At 42.8% G+C, this 19099-nt stretch overlaps 1 protein-coding gene across 1 annotated transcript; it reads left to right on the top strand.

Annotated features, from left to right (window-relative positions):
- Nucleotides 1-6311: 6311 nt before the first annotated feature.
- LOC119791971 (C-type lectin domain family 17, member A-like) lies at nt 6312-8485 on the top strand. Its single transcript, XM_038298379.1, has 3 exons — nt 6312-6639; nt 6764-6861; nt 8240-8485. Exons 1-3 carry the CDS (start codon nt 6342-6344, stop codon nt 8348-8350), a joined length of 507 nt encoding a protein of 168 aa, XP_038154307.1. The 5' UTR covers nt 6312-6341; the 3' UTR covers nt 8351-8485.
- The last annotated feature ends 10614 nt before the right edge of the window (nt 8486-19099 follow it).

The following is a 19099-nucleotide window of genomic DNA, read 5'->3' as shown; positions in this document are numbered from 1 at the left end:
GACGTTGTTTACCCACCACCAAATGACAGTGCACAAAACAAGCTGCGAGCAACAATTGAAAATATGGCACAGTGTACGCCCTGCTTAAACCCGTTAAAAGCCACCTGTCAGAGTGAAGGAGCAGCTGTTAAAGGAGAAGTCTGGTCATAATCAGAATTAAACTTCTGAAAGTACTTTAAATATGAAATTATTACATGCTGTTCAATAAATGATCAGTGTTTTTAATTAAGATTAATTTTCATTTGCTGCTGCCATCAACACCTTTGTTTCTAGATGTTGGAGCTTGGCCTGTTTTCCAGTGTAGTCCTGTTTCTCTGACTGTGACTAACTGGATGTGCTCTCTTCATCCTCTGACATGGGAGCTGGCTCGGAGCTCGTCTGCCTGGCCGTGTGTTTCCTGGACGGGGCCGCCTGTGGAGCTGGTTGACACTTGCCTTTTGTATCTATGCTTCTTTTTCTATGTCTGCTTCTGTCTCCTTGAACCCCAGTGGGCCTCAGCAGATGGCCGCTCACACTGAGCCTGGTTCTGCTGGAGGTTTCTTCCTGTTCAAAGGGAGTTTTTCCTCTCCACTGTCGCTACAAGCATGCTTAGTGTGAGGGATTGCTGAAGAGTCAATGAGTCGATGCAATCAGCTGGTTTTCCTTAGATAGAAAACTTTGCATCAATCTGACTGGATGATCTGGTGAACTGGAAAGTGACCTGAGATGACATGATGTGAATTGGAGCTATAGAAATAAACTGAATAGAATTGAAACTGATTTAAAGATGATGTGACAATGGAAGGAATATTTTTAAAATAAGTTAATCAGATATATGCACTCTCTGAGGAAATCAATAAATGCTGACCTGAATGACGAAGACCATTCTCAATTTTTTGATGATATAAAACTTTATTTTTTTTTTCTGATAATATTATTAAACTTGGGTCTTTCAATTTTCTTTGCATCTTAGTTTTCTTTTCCATTTATTCGAGCTAGAAGTGAAGTTTTTAGTTTACCTGTTTGACCTCATTATTTCTGCTTGGAATTTCTGGAGAAATTACAAAAAAGACAAAATACCAGAAACTCCTTTCTATAAAAACTATTCCCAAAGAATTGAAAAAGACTAATAGAGTTAAATGAAGACAGTCGTTTGGGCTGGAACCTTTGGATGAAGGCCTCTGTTTTCCCTACAGGCCTGGATTGGTCTGTATGAGGATGTGAACAGCTGGAGATGGTCCCTGTCCGACGAGGCTTTCTACCAGGACTACGGGACTCTGTACAGAAACTGGCCGACTGGACAACCGGACAACTATGGAGGATCCGGAGAAAGCTGTTTGGAGATGACAGAAAGTGGCAAATGGAACGACATTGGCTGTAATCAGTTGCGTAAACCAATCTGCTCTTCCGTCAGAGGTGAGGCATTCATTTCACTCATTCATTTTTACATCCGTCCTTCTTCTTTTGCTTCTTCTGAAAAAATATAGTAGAGAAATTTGACGATTGACAATTTGGATTTATTACAATTTTTGTCACTGTCAAGTTGTTTGGATGTTTGTAGAGGACCCAAATGGAGAGACGGAAGCAGAGGTGGTTTCCTGTAGGTTTAAGGATGAACTTCATGGCAAAAGAAGCATAAATCCAGGCTGAACTGTCAGGGAGGTTAGGAACCAAAAGAAGGAAACACTCTGGAGGAACTTCCAGCAACAAAGAACTGCAGAGGAGGAGTAGATATGGGAGACAGAGCAATGAGGGAAGTCATCAGCTAATTGGGAGCAGGTGTGGACAGAAGCAGCTGAGGGGAAAGGAGATGGGAAACAAAGGCGACCTTCATACTGCAGACCTTAATGTTCAGTTCAGATTTTTTTTTGAAAATCCGGATCTTTTGCATAGTCGTTTCCAAATATATGTGATTTGTATGTGATCTCCTGTGTGAATCCAGTCCACACGTGTCCCACCTGCACAGGAGAGGATGCAATGACATCACATGCAGCAACGTGCTCCGTATTTATGGAAGCAAACATGCATGGTAGTGCTGGAGCGCATCTAGTGATCTTGCATTTGTTTCCCAACATAGGCCACTGCATCAACAACACAACCTTTTGAAGAAAGTTGAAAATAAAGACTGCTCTCTGCATCATTTATCCGCCACGGTTGTTTTTATTTCCGCTTCTGTCATAAAATGGGACAGATGGACTCAGTTTTCAAGGTGAGACAGTCAGTAGGAAAGGTTTAAATGTTTATTAAAATAAAAACTTAGAAGAGAAGCGCGCTGCTGTGGATCTGAGGGTGGCGGTAAGTGACCACGATCATCTGACAAAAGATGATAATCTCAGTGAGTCTCTTACCTGGTTTCACAGTTAAGTCCATCTCCCTAGAAAGGCGATGCTCTGGGCATGCGTCGCCCAGAGCATCCCTGATGCTGCAGCCCCGGAGAACTTGCAGGAAGCCGATTCAGATCAGGGAAAGAAAGAGCAGACAGGAACAGTTCAGAAATCCAGAAAACCTCGCTCTATCAGAGGTTCCCCTCCCAAAAAAACAGGAGCAGACGGATCCAGACTTCCAGGAATCCACAGAGTCCAGAGTTCAATGGCCCAGACATACACGCACAGATGCAGACGGGAAGGCTCAGATGCAGACGGGCAGTCTCAGATGCAGACGGGCAGTCTCAGATGCAGACGGGCAGGCTCAGATGCAGACGGGCAGGCTCAAATGCAGACGGGCAGGCTCAGATGCAGACGGGAAGGCTCAGATGCAGACGGGCAGGCTCAGATGCAGACGGGAAGGCTCAGATGCAGACGGGCAGGCTCAGATGCAGACGGGCAGGCTCAGATGCAGACGGGAAGGCTCAGATGCAGACGGGAAGGCTCAGATGCAGACGGGAAGGCTCAGATGCAGACGGGCAGGCTCAGATGCAGACGGGCAGGCTCAGATGCAGACGGGCAGGCTCAGTGGTTGAGGTAACAGAGACAAGACATTGTACCAGGATTCCAGCAGGACTTTAAACTGGTCTACTCCTAGGAGCCAGGCTTATGGGAATAAAACCAACCCAGCCAAAACCCTGAGGGCTCCGCGGAGAAGGATCAGGACATGATCAAAAGACAGGACAAACACTAAAACCCTCTCACTCCACTGGCTGCCAGGAACCAGCACATGAACCACAGAATAAATAAAACAGAAAAACTAACAGGCATAAACAAACAGGCAGCAAACAATGATCTGCCCCGATAGCTGAAACTGAGCCCAATGTCAGGTGGCAGGTGGAGGAGATGAGCAGTGATGGGAGGAACGCCGTTGAAAGTGACGGCGTTACTAACGCTGTTACCTTGTTTTAGTAACGAGTAATCTAACTAATTACTGTAACTATAACGCTCTTAAAAAACTTCCCACCCATGAGTAGAGGTAATGCAGCCTTATGATATTTACGCCGCGTCAGATAGCGTTCCCCCCTTGTTAAGCAGGGGGAACGCTATCTGACGGGGTTTATAGGCCCGTCAGATAGCGTTCCCCCCTTGTTAAGCAGGGGGAACGCTATCTGACGGGGTTTATAGGCCCGTCAGATAGCGTTCCCCCCTGATGTCATTTACGTTGAGTTGCAATAAATGCTAAACTCTCTGCAGGTTCTTGTCTTTGTCGCCCGCACTATTCAGCTGGCTTTGAAACACACGGCGAGAAGGTGGGGGCTGGGTGGGGAAGGTTACGGGGGCGAGAAACGCAAAAGTAACGCAATAGTTACTTTTACTAGTAACTAGTTACTTTTATTGTGGAGTAACTCAGTTAGTAAATCAGTTATTTTTTGGGAGAAGTAACTAGTAACTATAACTAATGACTTTTTCAAAGTAACGTGCCCAACACTGGAGATGAGTGACAATTAGGAGCTGGACAGAGTTAAGCAGCTGAGAGGCATCAATAAAGGTAAGCTATCAGGCCAGATCGTCACAGCTTCTTCATAGAAAGACGCAGAATAGTGACCTTTGTTGACCACTAATGACGTTCAGGTCAGATGAATGCGACCCGGCCGTTCAGACACAGGTCGCAATTGAAAAGGTCAGGTTTGTATCGTATTCAGAGAGCCAAGTGGCCTGGGTCACACTGGAAAGAAATTGGGTTTGTGTTGTTCTGACTGTCATGAAAAGATGTAGCCTGATAATCCAGAGTAAATGTGAGATTAAATGTGTAATCTAGTCTGGCCCCGATGAATGAGACATCGGAAGATTGTTGATGAGAACAACCTGTTGTCTTTCAAACCATGTCTGTGCCTATTGGCCAACGCTCTGACCAATGAGAGCCACTGACTGTGACGTAGAGAGCGCAACAGGAAGCTGGTGGGGGAGAGAAAACAAAAACGGAGAATACGTCCTTCTTAAAAATGAATGAGCATAAAGCCTCTTCCTGCTCACGTTTCAATGAAAACCCAAAGTCTGATCCTTCCAAAATCGCCATCAGAGGCAGCAGTCCTTCACACACGACTATGCCGAGAGAGGGCCGCTGCACACGGGCTAACGTTAGCCCTGGCTGCCGTTAGCTTCAGAACTCTGCTGGTTGCCGTGTCCTCTGAACTTCGGAAATAGTGTTTTTAATTACACATGAAATCGGTAAATGGACCATATAGTGATACTTTAAAGTATGATATTCTCGCCTCAAGTGATCTTAAAATGTACTTTTATTGAACAACAGCAACAGAAAGAAAACTTTTAACTTCCAATAAGCACTCCATTGGAAGCCACTGTTCAATAGTTGTTGCCATCTTCCTTGTTGTGTTTTCTCCAGTGTCGTACAGCTTTGTCGCCACGCCCTCAAAACCCCGCCTGCTTTGCATCCAAAAATTCAAAACACATCTCTGCATTGTGATTGGCCCGCCAGTTGTAGGGCTTGGGGCATTGATCGAGGCTAGACCACTGCAGGCAAAAAGGATTTTGGCTGCTGGCGGGGGGGGGGGGGGGGGGGGGGGGGGGGGCTAGTTTACTAGGTAATAACATAAATAAAGCAAAAGGAGAATATATATAGAAAATAAATTGTGAGCAAGGGGAAACCTAGAGTATAGGTGAAATGGAGATAACTGACAAAACACCATAAACTAAGAATCATTTCATAAAAGATTTAATTCTTAACAGTATAAACAGAATAAGATAAATCCAAGCCTAATTGAAAACCCAAAGGAAACTAAACAGAACCAACAATCCCAGAACGGCACATCAGAACACTTTTCACCACCTCTGGTTTATGGGACACAAATAAAACTTTTCTGTAAGAAAAAATCAAATATTTTTTTGCTTTTTAAATTTTCTTTATTAGAAGACAATTTATATTGTCAAAAGACTTCAAATATGAGCCAGTTTCTCTCCAAAAAGCATGTTTTTAGTTCTACCATGAGAACACTGAGTCTGAGGAGTGTTGGGTTCAAAAATGTAGGTTTGTAAAAGAAGAACTGAAATACACAGTAAGGGATTTTCACACAGCTCCTGCAGGAGGAGAGACAGTTGCACCCAAGACTCAACACTCTGTCTGTCAGAGTCTTGGTCTGTTTGTTTCTGTCTTTCTTGGTTTTTCATTTGTTGTCCTCTGCTGCCCTCTTGTGTCCTCCCTTGCTCTGTTTTTCTGTTCTGCCCTCACCTGTTTTCAATCCCCTCGTTAGCCCTCTCTTTGTCTCTGTCCCCTTTAAAAGCCCTCCCTCTTCAGTTCCTGTTTGCTGGATCCTTCTTTCATGAGAAGGTGTTTGTTTGGAGGACCCAAATGCAGAGACCAGTTGGCAGAGGTGAATTAAAGTCGGTTTATTAAGGTTCACAGGTCCAGGGGCAGGAATCAAAGTCCAACAGAAAAACAACAAACGCACCTGAACCAAGGAGTCGGGTAAACCAAAACTAGGAGCCAGGGAGAGACGAGGTACACAGAAAGAAGTTAGACGAGGAACAAATGGAAAACCAAGAAAAACAGGAACAAACAGACCAAGACTCTGACACTGTCTCCCCCGGACCTCCTCTGCAGAGCGTTTTATTAACAGAACATGACACATGGTTACAAACAGAGTATTGTTCTGACAGAACAATTGATCAGTTAATAAAGACAGGATGCTCTACTGGCTGTAATCACAAGGCAGAGCTCTCCTCCTGATTGAATCATAAGACAGAGTGAAGCATCTCATTTCTAAAATGTTTAATATGAACACACATTCATCTTATAATCATCATTGAATAAACCTAACAAGGAGTTAATATCTTATCTGCAGCTACAAACAGCTGCAGATTCAGCATCTGAAGGCTAAGATCTGGCATTAAGGTCAGAGCGATGGCATGTCCACCATCAGCCTCTCTCTGTCTTCTATTTCAGGGCAGACGGCAACGTTTACTGTTGTTGCCTCCTTAATGACCTGGACTCAGGCTCAGAGCCACTGCAGAAGCCACTACACTGACCTGGCCAGCGTGAAAAGCTCCACTGACAACGACAAGATAAAGGCAATTAAGCCCGCGGAGGAAGCCGTTTGGCTCGGGCTATTCAGAGACCAGTGGAAGTGGTCCAATGGATCCCCGTTGGCATACACTTACTGGGTGTCCGGACAACCCAATGGTCCCACTGAGAGCTGTGCTGCCACCCACTTTGACCAGTCTGGAGGCTGGGTGGACTGGAAATGTCACGAGACTAAAGCTTTCATCTGCTTCCATGGTGAGTCTCTGTCTTTATTTTCAGAGAGGGATTTGATGCCGAAATCAAAAAACATAGAAAACCAAACATAGAGTTTCTTCCAACAGAAACGATGCCACTGATGAAATTCTGTGTCCTTCTACAGATGTTCCTTCTTCAAACCATGTGGTGAAGATAAAGCTGGCGGGGAGCTCCACTGTGAACCTGCAGGATGCTGCTGTGCAGGAAGGCCTGCTGAACCAGGTCCAAGAACATCTCTCCTTAGTCTGATAGCATCCTGGGTGCACTTCTAGGTTTACTCATATTATAACAGGTTTGAAGCTAGACGCCACGACCGGAGGCGTAGCCAGAACATTTTAATAGGGGTGGTCAGTCAAAAACCAATGTAAGCTGAGAATGTAAAACGGATCGGCGCCAGAACCTCAGGGTTTCATCTACTCTGTTCCAACAGGAACGAGCAAAACATCCGTATTTTCTAAATAAAGACAAACTAAACTTTCCTAAAGCCTTTGGATTACAAATAGATGCATATATTTCAGCATCCAAGCTGTCTAAATAAAAGGTATAGTGGACAAAATGTCTGGGGGGAAAACATCTATTCTATTGTTGTTACTTACTTTTATGAAAAATTGTTCTGCATAACATTATTATTACATGGACTAATATCTACATTAAATTGATTTTCAGTTATTAAAGTAGGTATTTATCTAAGATTTCACTGAAAACTCCTTATTGATTTGAAGAGACACTTAATTTTCTCCTTTCTCTATATAACACAAAATTAGGGTGTTAAAAGAGCATGAATTCTGTACATATCGACTTTAATGTTAGCATGTTGATGTGCATAAATAATCAAGTTACTATTAATATATGAAAAATTTAAATGTTTAATAAGTTTAAACATTCCTATTGATAGTATTACTGCTGCCGTCTGTATTAGAGGGTGAAAAAAATGGTAGGGATGGTCATTGATTGTCTGCGGTGGCCATTGCCACCCCTGGCCCCCCATCTAGCTCCGCCCCTGGCCATGACTGATGAGGAACTGACACCGAATGGATGTCAACCTTCAGATAACTGACCTGGAACTGACGGCAGACGCTGGCCTATGTACTCGTGGCATGTCTACGTGTTTCAGCGTCCTTCATAACTTTCCCAACGTATGCCGGCATTTTTGACAGATTTTTCGTACATCAGGCGTACGCTGGTCTAAATCGTCAAGGTGTGACAGCAACTTCAGTCCTAAAAACTTTACAGCTCCTCTGGCAATGATCCTGATTTTCCATCAACCAAGGGCTGAAATGGTGGTGGGGCTGCACAAATATTACAGAAAAACTGAGAAAAGAATGGAGGGTAGGTCTGAAAGCAGCAGTTATGAAGATGAAGTCCGGGTATCACAGTGTTTGCAGAAGAAATGCAGGAAATGTTCTTTTCTCTATTCTGTGAGGTCATGCAATGCCTGATAATTCTTTACTGCGACTACAGGTGTTAGTTATTTTCTTTTTCTCCCAGTGACATGACGCGCTTATTTTAAACTTAACTCAAGAGCATCAGTAATTATTCATAAGTTAATAATTCAGATGTAACAGAGCCTGATTTTTCTGAATTGTTATAATAATTTCAGCTCAAAGAGAAGCTGCAGATGCAGGGAGTGACTGCAGACATCAGACTGGGCTGGAAGCGGCGGCGGGATGGAAACGTCTTCTACCAGGAGAAGCAGGACGACCAGAACTGAAGCTTGGAGACGGTGGAAAGAAAGTCTGGTTCAATAAGAACCCAAAACAATCTTTCAGTGCAAATTAGATATTATCTACGTATAGATGACTTTATGCATGGTTACAGGGATTATAGCGGCTAACCCTTTGGGCCCGGCGGACTCGGTACCAGCTTCTGATACCTGCTCATGTTTATCTATTAATAGAAATGGCCACAACACAGTCACATGGTGTTTCATCCACACGCCTTTCAAAATGGGGTTTTAAAATTTCTAAAACTGGTTTCAAAAAATGTTTTTTTCACAAATACTTTTTGCTTTGTATCTGTGTAAAAAATAAAATGAGATTTAAAAATCCGCCTAACATGTTTGGGGAGTTTATGCGCTTCATTGGGTTGCCCAGTTTGATCCCCACTGCCTCCGCTATGGGTTCCTGATCAAAACCCTTAACCCCCGACTGCTCCCCAGGCGCCGCTCAATGGCAGCCCACTGATCCCCAAGGGGAGGAGTTCAATGCAGAGAGTTCATGTCCCAATGTGGGACAATAAATGGATTTACATATTTTGACTCTGCAGGAGTAACGCAGCAGCAGTTATTATTTTTAGCCCCGCCCCCTAATGGCCGCCATCAGTTGAAACTAGGGGCGTTTCTCAATATGCCTTCTTGAGCGTTCTCGTGTGCTCGTGTGCTCGTGACACGTCATCAGCCTCAGCCCGTTCCGTTCCAATTCTCGAGAACGCCAGATCGAGAACGCACCGAATCCCCAGATGTTGTTCTCGCCCCGCCCTCTTTACCCAGCATGCATCAGAGCAGGCTTGTGCGTTCTTCAGACTGACCGCTTCCCCAGAATGCCCCGCGGCCGCAGCTTGATTCCAGACAGCGCTCACAGTGTTAAGTTAAACATTCCCTTTTCTGCTGCTGTTGTTCTTCAAAAGTACGTTTTGAAATCGTTTGAGGCGATAACATTATACATTGAAGCCTCCCTGTGTGGCCTGTTTACAGAGTTAGTGCGAAATTTAAAAAAAAAGTCCGACGTTGAGCGGACCAGAGTGACCAGCAGTTTTATACCCACGGTTCGTAATTTTATTTAATGTTTTTAAGCTTTAGAAATTAAAAATATTGTTTTCAAAATGTTTTGTGTAGAGAATAAATTGTTTTGACTGTTAAAGAAATGCTAAAGAACGTTGCATGTGATGACGTCAGCTTGCTTGCTCGCGTTCTCGTCAAGTCCGATCTTCCTGCGTTCTCGCCAAGAATGGACTTCACGAGAACGCGAGTACGTACTCGCGTTCTCGTGAATTGAGAAACGCCCTAGAGGCTCAGACCTTTCCAAGGAGGGGTCAGAGGTCATTTCACGGGATGTAAGCAGCATGCTTTACATAAGCTGCTCTGTTATTCTTATTTTCTATTCCGTTTGGTGATTTTATTGGTAAATTTCAATGAAACGACGACTAAATCTTAGGAGCAAAGGCTTTGCCTCATGCAGAAGGTCTCCAATAATGAAAATCAGTATATTTGTTTGACCAGATTCCCTTTTATGAGTGAAAATTTTGTCACTTTTGGCACTGTGCTAAAATCCCATTTCTTCCTAGCTCACTGCTCACTAAAACCATCATGGAACAAACCTGCTTCAACTGATTCAGTCCAAATTAGCTTGACTTATAGTCAAGATGTGGATCTATAAAGTCTGAGGTTCATCCAGAGTTTCTAATGGGCTTTCATGCTGTTTTGCAGAGTTTATTTTGGAAAAGAATTTGTCGATGCTTAATATTTTTCATTTTTTCTGTTTAATGGCCTTTAAATCTAACAAGGTGACATTTAAAATAATGGTTCTACCTGAAAAATATTCCTCAATAACTTTCTGTTTTACAAATACAAACTATTTCCTACTCATAGTTTGGGAGCTGGACTTGGTTTAATTCAGTAAGTAATTTCAGGCAGAATTAGCTTCTAAGAACCTCTGGGCTTAAGGGAATAAGGCACCTTGTTGGAACTGTTCTTCCAAAAATGCATAACATTGACCTTATCTGGGGAATTCCCGAAAAAATATCCACTGGACTTGGTTTCCAAGATTTGAAGACGTTTCGCCACCTCTCCACGTCTTCAAATCTTGGAAACCAAGTCCAGTGGATATTTTTGGAACTTTTACGGAATGACTATGACCTGGATGACTGAGAACCTTCATCAGCTTATCTGGGGAACCAATCAGGAACCAGATCAGGACCTGATCTCTGAGGGAAACAAACTGGGCTGTTTGGTAGAACCAGCTCTCCTTCAAGGATCGAACGTAAACAATTTCCTAGCTTATGCAACCAACATAATTCTCCTTCCCCCAAAAAAATATTTCCACCTAGTTTTTTTAATTCACTATTAATGGGAACCTTTGCTCTGCTGTTCAGGTTGTGGACAGAGGTCTGTTTCACAGAGCAGGTTTAACAAACTCAGATTCAAATCCTCAACTATGAACTGATCCAGTATGAAAAGCCATCATCAGTGGAGCGCAGATTCAATGCATCACCATGACAACAGGAGACAGGAAGTGCCTATTTCACCCCACTGGAAACAAGAAATGTTGATGCAGAAAAAAAAGGAGAATGTTTAAAAGAGAAAGAAACAGCTGCAAAGGAAAGGAAGAGATTGCTGCTGGAGTTAATGCGTACGTTTATATGGCAGGCTGTTTTTCCATTAAAATCATTACATAAAAGCACTCTTCTTTGTGTTGTTCCATTTGTAGATCAGTAAAATTAGATTCTTCCTGATCATAAACAAATTCCTACACTGAACTGTACAATTATACAGAATAAATTACGTTTTTTCTGCAGAAACTGAATTTTAGAAAGTAAAAAATCTAATTTATACTTATAAGTGTTAGGTTTTATATACCTAGAAATGCTGCCAGATTCTAAGTGGCTGTTTTGACATTTATCAGCTTCACTGAAAATGTTTTTATATCTGAAATAAATTTCTTCATAGTCATAATAACACGAATGCTGACTAGTAATTAATTGATAGACATCTAGAATGTTTATTCTAGATGTGAAGAATGTCATTTTGTTTTTTGGTCATTTGGAGAAGGGAACTTTTTTTTTTTCATATATCAGGAATAGATATTCAGTAAAACTGGTCGTCCCATGCCCGTCAGGAGGCCAAGCAATCCTGGAGGTGGGATCCAAAACATGTGAAAGAAAAACATGCTGAGTTTTCAGCTGACAAGTCATTAATTTTCTCTGGTGCAGCAACTAAACCAAACCACAACAATGGCAGACGTGTTTCTTATATAGAGGTGGAAATAAATTGGAAGAACCCATTATAAAAGGATATAAAGCTGCAAAATAACAAGAAAACAAATCAGTTTTCAATGAAAAGCTAATTAAGAAAAATACATTTACCAATCAATACAAAAAACAAAGGTTTTAATTCAACCCAAACAAATACTCAAAACTTAACTAATGAAAACACCATACATGAGACCAAAGCCCCCCCCTTCAACTCTCCAGTGGTGCAGTCCTGTGCACACCTGCTTGGAGAGAGACACAGCAGAGGTGAGTATTTCACAATGAGAGTTAAGAGTTAAGCACAAAAATATATATATATATTATTATATATTGTGTAGTGAAATAAATTTACCTTTTTACAAAAATGAAAACAAGATGTGGCCTAACAGATAAACCAAACTCCAAACAAATCCACTTACGGCTTTATTTCTTGATTGGTAGTGGATCAATGTAGATATTTAGGTGAAATCACCTGTCAGCAGGTGAAGATGAATAAAAATGTTGTTCTAACAGGTATGACCTGTCATTTTGATTCAGTCTCCTTTTACACAGTAAATACTGAGTGGCCATGGGTGTCATCATCCTAATAAATGCTCGTTATTAGCGGTTATCAGTCCCATAGAATGGGAGCCAGGAGGCTCAGTCGGTTGTTATCACTGAATGGACCCTGATCCTAACCCTGAGGTCATTCACTTTTCGCCCGTGGAATTAATTAATCCATTTATGTGTAATCTGAGAATAATTCCAGGAGTTGTTCTGGTATTGTAAAAAATAATGATCAGCATGTCGCTCACATTAGACTTAAAGTGGAGGATTTTCCTGAATTTTTGAAAAGACTCACCCTCAAAATGCAGATGCCCAACCCTGTACCTGCACAGACCTGTTGATTGTAGATTTTACAGTTTGACCATCAGCTGTTAGCAGGTCATTGGCCTGAGCTGACTGCTGTTATCATCTCCTGGGTGGTCCGAGCACTCCTCTGACCTCTGACCAGCTGTCTTTAAAGTTTCAACCAGACGGCCTCATAACCCTTCACACGATGAGATGAGCGGCTCACTGCCGGAGCCTTTCCGCCCTGGCATTGAGAAAACCCCTCCAGGGTCTTCAGATTCTCACATGTGGACCTGTCCTTGCAGCCCAGCCAGCTGTTCTCCCCCACAGAAGGCCTCCTGTTTCCAATCCTCCACTCTGCTCTGCAGGTTGCTGCTGGCTTACAGCTAACAGCGGCTACGCCTCCAGCGAGATGTGTCTGCCGGAGCAGAGCCTGCAGCAGTGCCCCCTGTTGGACACGGAGGTGAAGCTGGGTTTGGTTTCAGAGATCGTATGCTCACAGCCTGTCTGTTTGATTCTGTGCAGGAGGTTCAGGAAGGAACCTCTGAGCAGAGACAGCAGCAGAGGAACATGGTCAGGCATCAGCAGAAGCTCTGATGGAGCAGGGGAGATGGGAACAGGAAGCCCAGGTTGCTTTGCTTCAGGAGAAGAAGCTACAGGAGAGAAAGTAAACAGAAATTACCTCTGGTCCAAATAAGCAAAGGTTCAGAGATGATCTGATCATCTTCCAGCTCCAGCAGCACTTCCACCTACTGTCCTGAGTGAAGGAGCAGCTTCTGCTCTTCAGTTAGAGGCCTTAGAGAAGATCTGGAGTGGTCCAGAAGCTCTCTGCATGCCCAGTGTTAGTGTTGGAAGGTCCTGGGTTTGTAGCCTGGTGACCATGCAGCCATGGATGCTCATCTGAGGGTCAGCCCTGCTCCAGGCCAATCATAAAAGGCTTCAGCACCAGCCGACGGGACTCTGGTTCTGCAGTTTCGATGTTTCAGCCTTCATCTGATGAGCTTCTTCCATCCTCCACAGAACAGATCCGAATAATTACTGTGGAGAAGCTTCTATGAACTACAGCCAGACAGGCGGACGTATTGCACTGCCACTGGGTGTCGATGAGGACAGAAAACTCAAGATGGAATTTCCCTGTAATATTCATTGAGCTGTTTGAGCAACATGAAGAAAATGGAGAGATTTGTAGAAGATGATTTGGTCTAAATCTCAACAGAAGTAAGACTGTGTCAGTTTACCTGATAAATACTTATAGGATACATATTGCAGCAGTGACACCTGCTGCCATGAGGTCACTTTACATGCTGATCAACTATCAACAGATAAGAAGTTTACCAGGAACATATCAAGTCGATATACTGACTAATAACAAAACATAAAATTACAGTAGCAGCCATTCAGAATGACCCTTCCCAGTCAAACAACAGCCGAATGGGAGCCCACTTCCAACTTCCAGCCACTGGCCTTTTCCTGAGCGTGCATATTTTTTACTCTGACTCCATCCTCTCACTGAATTACAGGGTCTGACCAGGAGATGGCGCTTCTCTGTAGATCTTAATGTCCACAAATCCTGACAGAGAATATTTTGGTACAAAGATTGATGTTTAAAAAAGAATTGAAGGGGACCAACCAAGGAAAGTGGGGAAATTTTGAATGGCTACAATTGTTCCAACAAAACATAAAACAGCATTATTTTACCCCCAGCTTTTTTATTGTCGTTCCTCCGTCACAAGTATAGATCAACAAAGTTCCCTCGCTCCATTTAACCCATCCCCTTGGTGAGCAGCGGGCAACCAGAGTGGCCATCTGGCTGGATGATCTGGTTAACTGGAAAGTGCCTTGAAATGACATGTGATGTGAATTGGTATCATAGAAATAAACTGAATAGAACCGAGTGGGGCTTCAACTCAAAACCTCTGGATTCCAAGCTCTATGCGCTAACCACTAGACCACCACTCCCCCAGGTAAAATAATGAGAACACCTGGCTAAGTACACAGCACATGTTTGCAGGTGAGAAGCTAACAGGGTGCAGCATGCTAATTAGAACAGTCTAATAAATTCTAATATCACTACGCAACACAAACACAACTTGTTTAATATAAAGAACAACAAATGATTACTTACAATAAGTCAGCAACACACTTCAAACCCAAAGGAAACTGTGGGCAGCGGCTACATGCAGCCGTTCACCAGGAGGAGCTTCACTTATAAAAGCTCACCAGCAGGAGGCATAAATATGAAGGTAGATTTGTTTCTTTATTATGCAATTAAAAAAAAGGTTGTTTCATTAAAAAAATATAATTTCAATTAAAAACACCTTCAGTTCAATGAAAAAAAAACTTTTTAATCAAAGATAAAATAATAAAATAAAAAGATAAATATTTTCAGTCATAGAAAATAGTTTCTGAATGCAAATAAAAATATTTGAGACTTCAAAAATTGCATTTGAACACTTAAAATGTTCTCTTTGATGGAAGTGATCTTTTTTTGTTTCGGCCTCACATGGTTAGGACGTTTGTGTCTTAATCTTTCAATTCCAGAAAATTGTTTCAGTCAAAAAAAAATATTTTTGCTACATTAACAGCCAGCAGTGCATCCACGGCTGCAAGGTGGGTCCACAGCAGCTGATCCAGGTCAGAACCGGTCCAGATAGAACATCAGCCCTCTGAACAGGCTGCTTCTGCCGTCAGCAGGAGGTCGGCTTCCACCTGGAAGACCGCCGCCTCCTGAGGAGAAGCTCTAAGAAGATGCAATCAGCAAAAAAACTGGTCCTGAGGAGAGAAGTCGAGGTTCCAACTGGGCAGGGAGGGTGTTCCTCCCGGGGGCAGGGAGCCAGCAGGGAGCAGGGAGCCAGCTGGTGTGGGGGGGCAGGGGGGCACCGGTGTCCAGGTTGTAGTGCTACCTGGAAGGAATCAACTCAATAACTGATCCAACTAATCCAATTGTTTTTGGAAGCTGGAATCTGAGTTCACCACCTCTGTTTCCGACCAGGTATCACCCCCCCCCACCCCCCCATCACAGAGGAACAAAGTACCTCCTCTCTCCAGCCAGGTGAACAACCCCCCCTCTTAACGACCGACCCTCAGGCTCATAGGCAGGTTTCAGATATTACAGGCTACCAATGGAAGCAGATGACCCGCTCGTCGGTTTCCATTTGCATGTTTCCAAGAAATACCAGGCCTTGTCTATGTCAGACTCAAACTCACTGCAGATCCAGACATTTGAATTGAGAAAGCTTCCTGGAGAAACGTCTTCAAACCTTGGAAACCAAGTCCAGTGGATTGTTTTTTGATTTTTTTTTTTTACTTTTACAAAATGATCAGAACTGAAACCCAAACAGTGAAGGATCAAAACAAGTTTTAAAAAAAGTCAATAATGCAGCTTCAGCTCCCGACTGACACTGTACAGTCCAGAGATCCGGTTGATCACTTTAATCTCATCCAGAGGAGCAACCAAAGCTCTGGGGTGTAAATATTTGTGGTCGGAAAATTTAGATTTCTCTTATTTCATATATTAATTGATGCTATTTACTCACTATAAAAGTTTTCACTCAGTCTGTTTCACCTGCAAGGCCGCACCATTCTCTGGTGAGGAGTGTTTGTAGACCAGATATAGATTATTTCCAAAACAAACCAGATTCTTTCTCAAGGAGTATTCATAACATGTTACTGTTAAATTAAATTCTATTCAGTTTATTTCTATAGCTCCAATTCACATCATGTCATCTCAGGTCACTTTCCAGTTCACCAGATCTGTCACGAACCGAGGACAGATGGACCCAGTATTCAAGGAGAGACAGTCAGTAGGAAAGTTCAAACGTTTATTAAATAAAACAAAAGCGGAGCTGTGGCTCGCGGACACCGCAGGTGGGGGGGCGGGGAACCGCCCAATCACAGACACTCTGGGGGAGAAACACAGGTAAGTGACCACGATCATCTGACAGAAGATTATCTGAGTTGGTCACTTACCTGGTTTAACAGTCCAGACCAAGAATGTCCCCAGGTGCTGCAGTTCCAGAGGACATGCTGGAAGCCGATCCTGGTCAGGGATCCAGAACAGACAGGAACAGGCTGGATCCAGATCAGGCAGCAACAGAAACAGGTTGCAGGATCCAGACTTCCAGGCATCCACAGGCTCCCAGGAGGGTTCAGAGTCTGACTGGGACCAGAAGCATGACCAGGTGGTCACGCACAGGAGCAGACAGGATCAGGTGCAGACAGGCAGGCTCAGTGGAAGAGGGTAGCCGAGACAGGACGTGGAACCGGAACTCGATGCAGGACTTTAAACTGGTCTCCTTCCTGAAGCCAGGCTTACTGGAATAAAAACTGAACCTCCCCACATATTGAGCCAAAAACCCAGAGGACTCCGCGGGGGAGGAACAGTGGACGATCAGGAGATGAGACAAACACTAAAACCCTCTTTCCACTGGCAGCTAGGATCCAGGACATGAACCATGAACTAAAACTCAGACAAACAGACTAACAGAAAGAGAAGTAATGATCTGGCCCTGAATGCTCAGGCTGAACTGAATATAAACCAGAGGAAACAGGTGAGAGGAAAAAATAATAATTGAGGCAGGGAGGGAAACGGCAGGTGAAAGGAATGACTAATTAAGAGAGCAAACTGTCAGGGTCTTGGTCTGTTTGTTCCTGTTTTCCTTGGTTATCCATTTGTTGTCCTCTGCTGCCCTCTTGTGTCCTCCCTTGCTCTGTTTCTCTGTTACTGCCAGCACCTGTTGCCAATTTCCTCGTCAGCTCTCTCTTTGTCTCTGTCCCCTTTAAAAGCCCTCCCTCTTCAGTTCCTGTTTGCTGGATCCTCGTCAAACATCTGGTCTTACTTCCCGTCTATCATCTGCCTGCCTTGTCTCGTCTCTCCCTGACTTCTGGTTTTGGTTAATCCCTGATGTCTCCTGGTTTTGGTACGTCTGTAATTTTCTGTTGGACTCTGATTCCTGCCCCTGGATCTGTTAACCTGTATAAACAGACTTTGTTTCACCTCTGCCTACTGGTCTCTGCGTTTGGGTCCTCCATATAAACACCTCGTTCATGACACAAACAGGCCAGATCATGACAAGATCATCCAGTCAGATTGATTCAAAGTTTTCTATCTAAGGAAAACCAGCTGATTGCATCATTGACTCTTCAGCAATCCCTCGCACTAAGCATGCTTGTAGCGACAGTGGAGAGGAAAAACTCCCTTTGAATAGAGACAGAATGAAGCAAAATTATGAAAAGGAGTCCCTTAGATAGAAAACTTTAAGCCAATCTGACTGGATGATGTGAATTGGAGCTATAGAGATAAACTGAATTGAATAGTTTTAATAATATAAGTAATAAAAACCATGATAATAGAAGAAATTATTTGTGTCTATTATGGTGAATGATATTGGTATAATAAATTAAGAGCAATAATAATAGCAATGGTTATGATTAAGAAACTATCAATACTGAGATTTATAATAATAATTCTATAATATTTTATTAGATCTGCTCTGATAGGTCGCCTTTACACTAGAAGTCCCAGAGATATTTTCGTCAGCCTCCAGTTCCCCTATCAGTACTTCACAACCCATACTTCACAAACATTTATACAAGAATATTTATACAATAATGACCATCTGCCCTATTTACTAGGGGGCAAATATAACTCAAGCAATCTCTCCTCTCTCCTCCACTGCAGACATGCAAACAGCATCTTGAGTCTGCAGTAAAGTTGGCAATATATTCACAGATTGGGCTTTTCCGGATTAATAACTTGTCGTCAGGTGATTTATTCTACGAAACAGACACCTCTCTGCGACCACAGCAAGGCAGACAGTGAGCTACAACTGTAGTTTCCTCAAAACAAGTCTCCTATCGCACTGGGAGAATTACATTGGACCCTATGTAGAGCTCGCTGCTCTGCTAATGCTTAGGGACCGTCTGCAAGCTGCAAAATAATCAGAGAGAAACATTCAAAAGCGTCACCAAGGAGAGATGGATTATTATCACATTCATTTCATGTGCATCTCATATGATGTCTTTAATATCACATTTATAGGATTAGAAAATAATACGTCTTTGAGGAATTTCCCAAAGCCTAAATGACATGTGGCACCTCTATTTTATTATTAGAATAAATATAAAATGAGCAATGAATAAACTATAGATGATTGTATTGCCTCCAAACTTGTAGCACACATAGATACGCTCTTACTTTCAGAATATGTACTAAACTCTATTTTTGAGGTTTTTTCATTGTTATTATAAGCAGGCCAGGTGTGCAATCTCTGCACAAAGTTTACCTGTCACAAATGCAGGAAGGACTCACCTTGGGTTTGTAGAAACTGCTAAATGGGACAATTGTAGCTTCATAGGTAGAGCTTCTCCTTGGGTGAAATAAATGTTACTGCTATACTGAAATCATACTATTTGTCATTCTCTAAGATGATATGATAAATGACATGAAAAGGCTACGTTTCTTTCACATAGTGAGCTTTGCAATATAAATGAGTCTGTTGGTGAATGGACAATATTAATAGGCTCTGCCTTGCCTTGCTGGAAAAGCTGGTTATGACCTGTTCTCAGCTCAGGAACTAGGACCCGTATGATATCTGGTTGTTCAACAGGTTTGCCTAATTAAAAGATTTAGATCTGACTTATCAAGATATTCCTGCAAAAAGGT

The sequence above is a fragment of the Cyprinodon tularosa genome, unplaced genomic scaffold, assembly GCF_016077235.1.
Source record: "Cyprinodon tularosa strain WSP-4 unplaced genomic scaffold, ASM1607723v1 ctg407, whole genome shotgun sequence".
Classification (NCBI taxonomy): Eukaryota; Metazoa; Chordata; class Actinopteri; order Cyprinodontiformes; family Cyprinodontidae; genus Cyprinodon; species Cyprinodon tularosa.
Note: the sequence above shows the minus strand (reverse complement) of the source record. Positions and strands in the feature narration are given on the sequence as shown.

Coding starts and splice junctions, on each gene's coding strand:
- LOC119791971 (XM_038298379.1), top strand. CDS start 6,342: ATGACCTGGACTCAGGCTCAGAGCCACTGCAGAAGCCACTACACTGAC. Junction 6,640..6,763: donor AGCTTTCATCTGCTTCCATG/GTGAGTCTCTGT, acceptor GTCCTTCTACAG/ATGTTCCTTCTTCAAACCAT. Junction 6,862..8,239: donor AGGAAGGCCTGCTGAACCAG/GTCCAAGAACAT, acceptor TAATAATTTCAG/CTCAAAGAGAAGCTGCAGAT.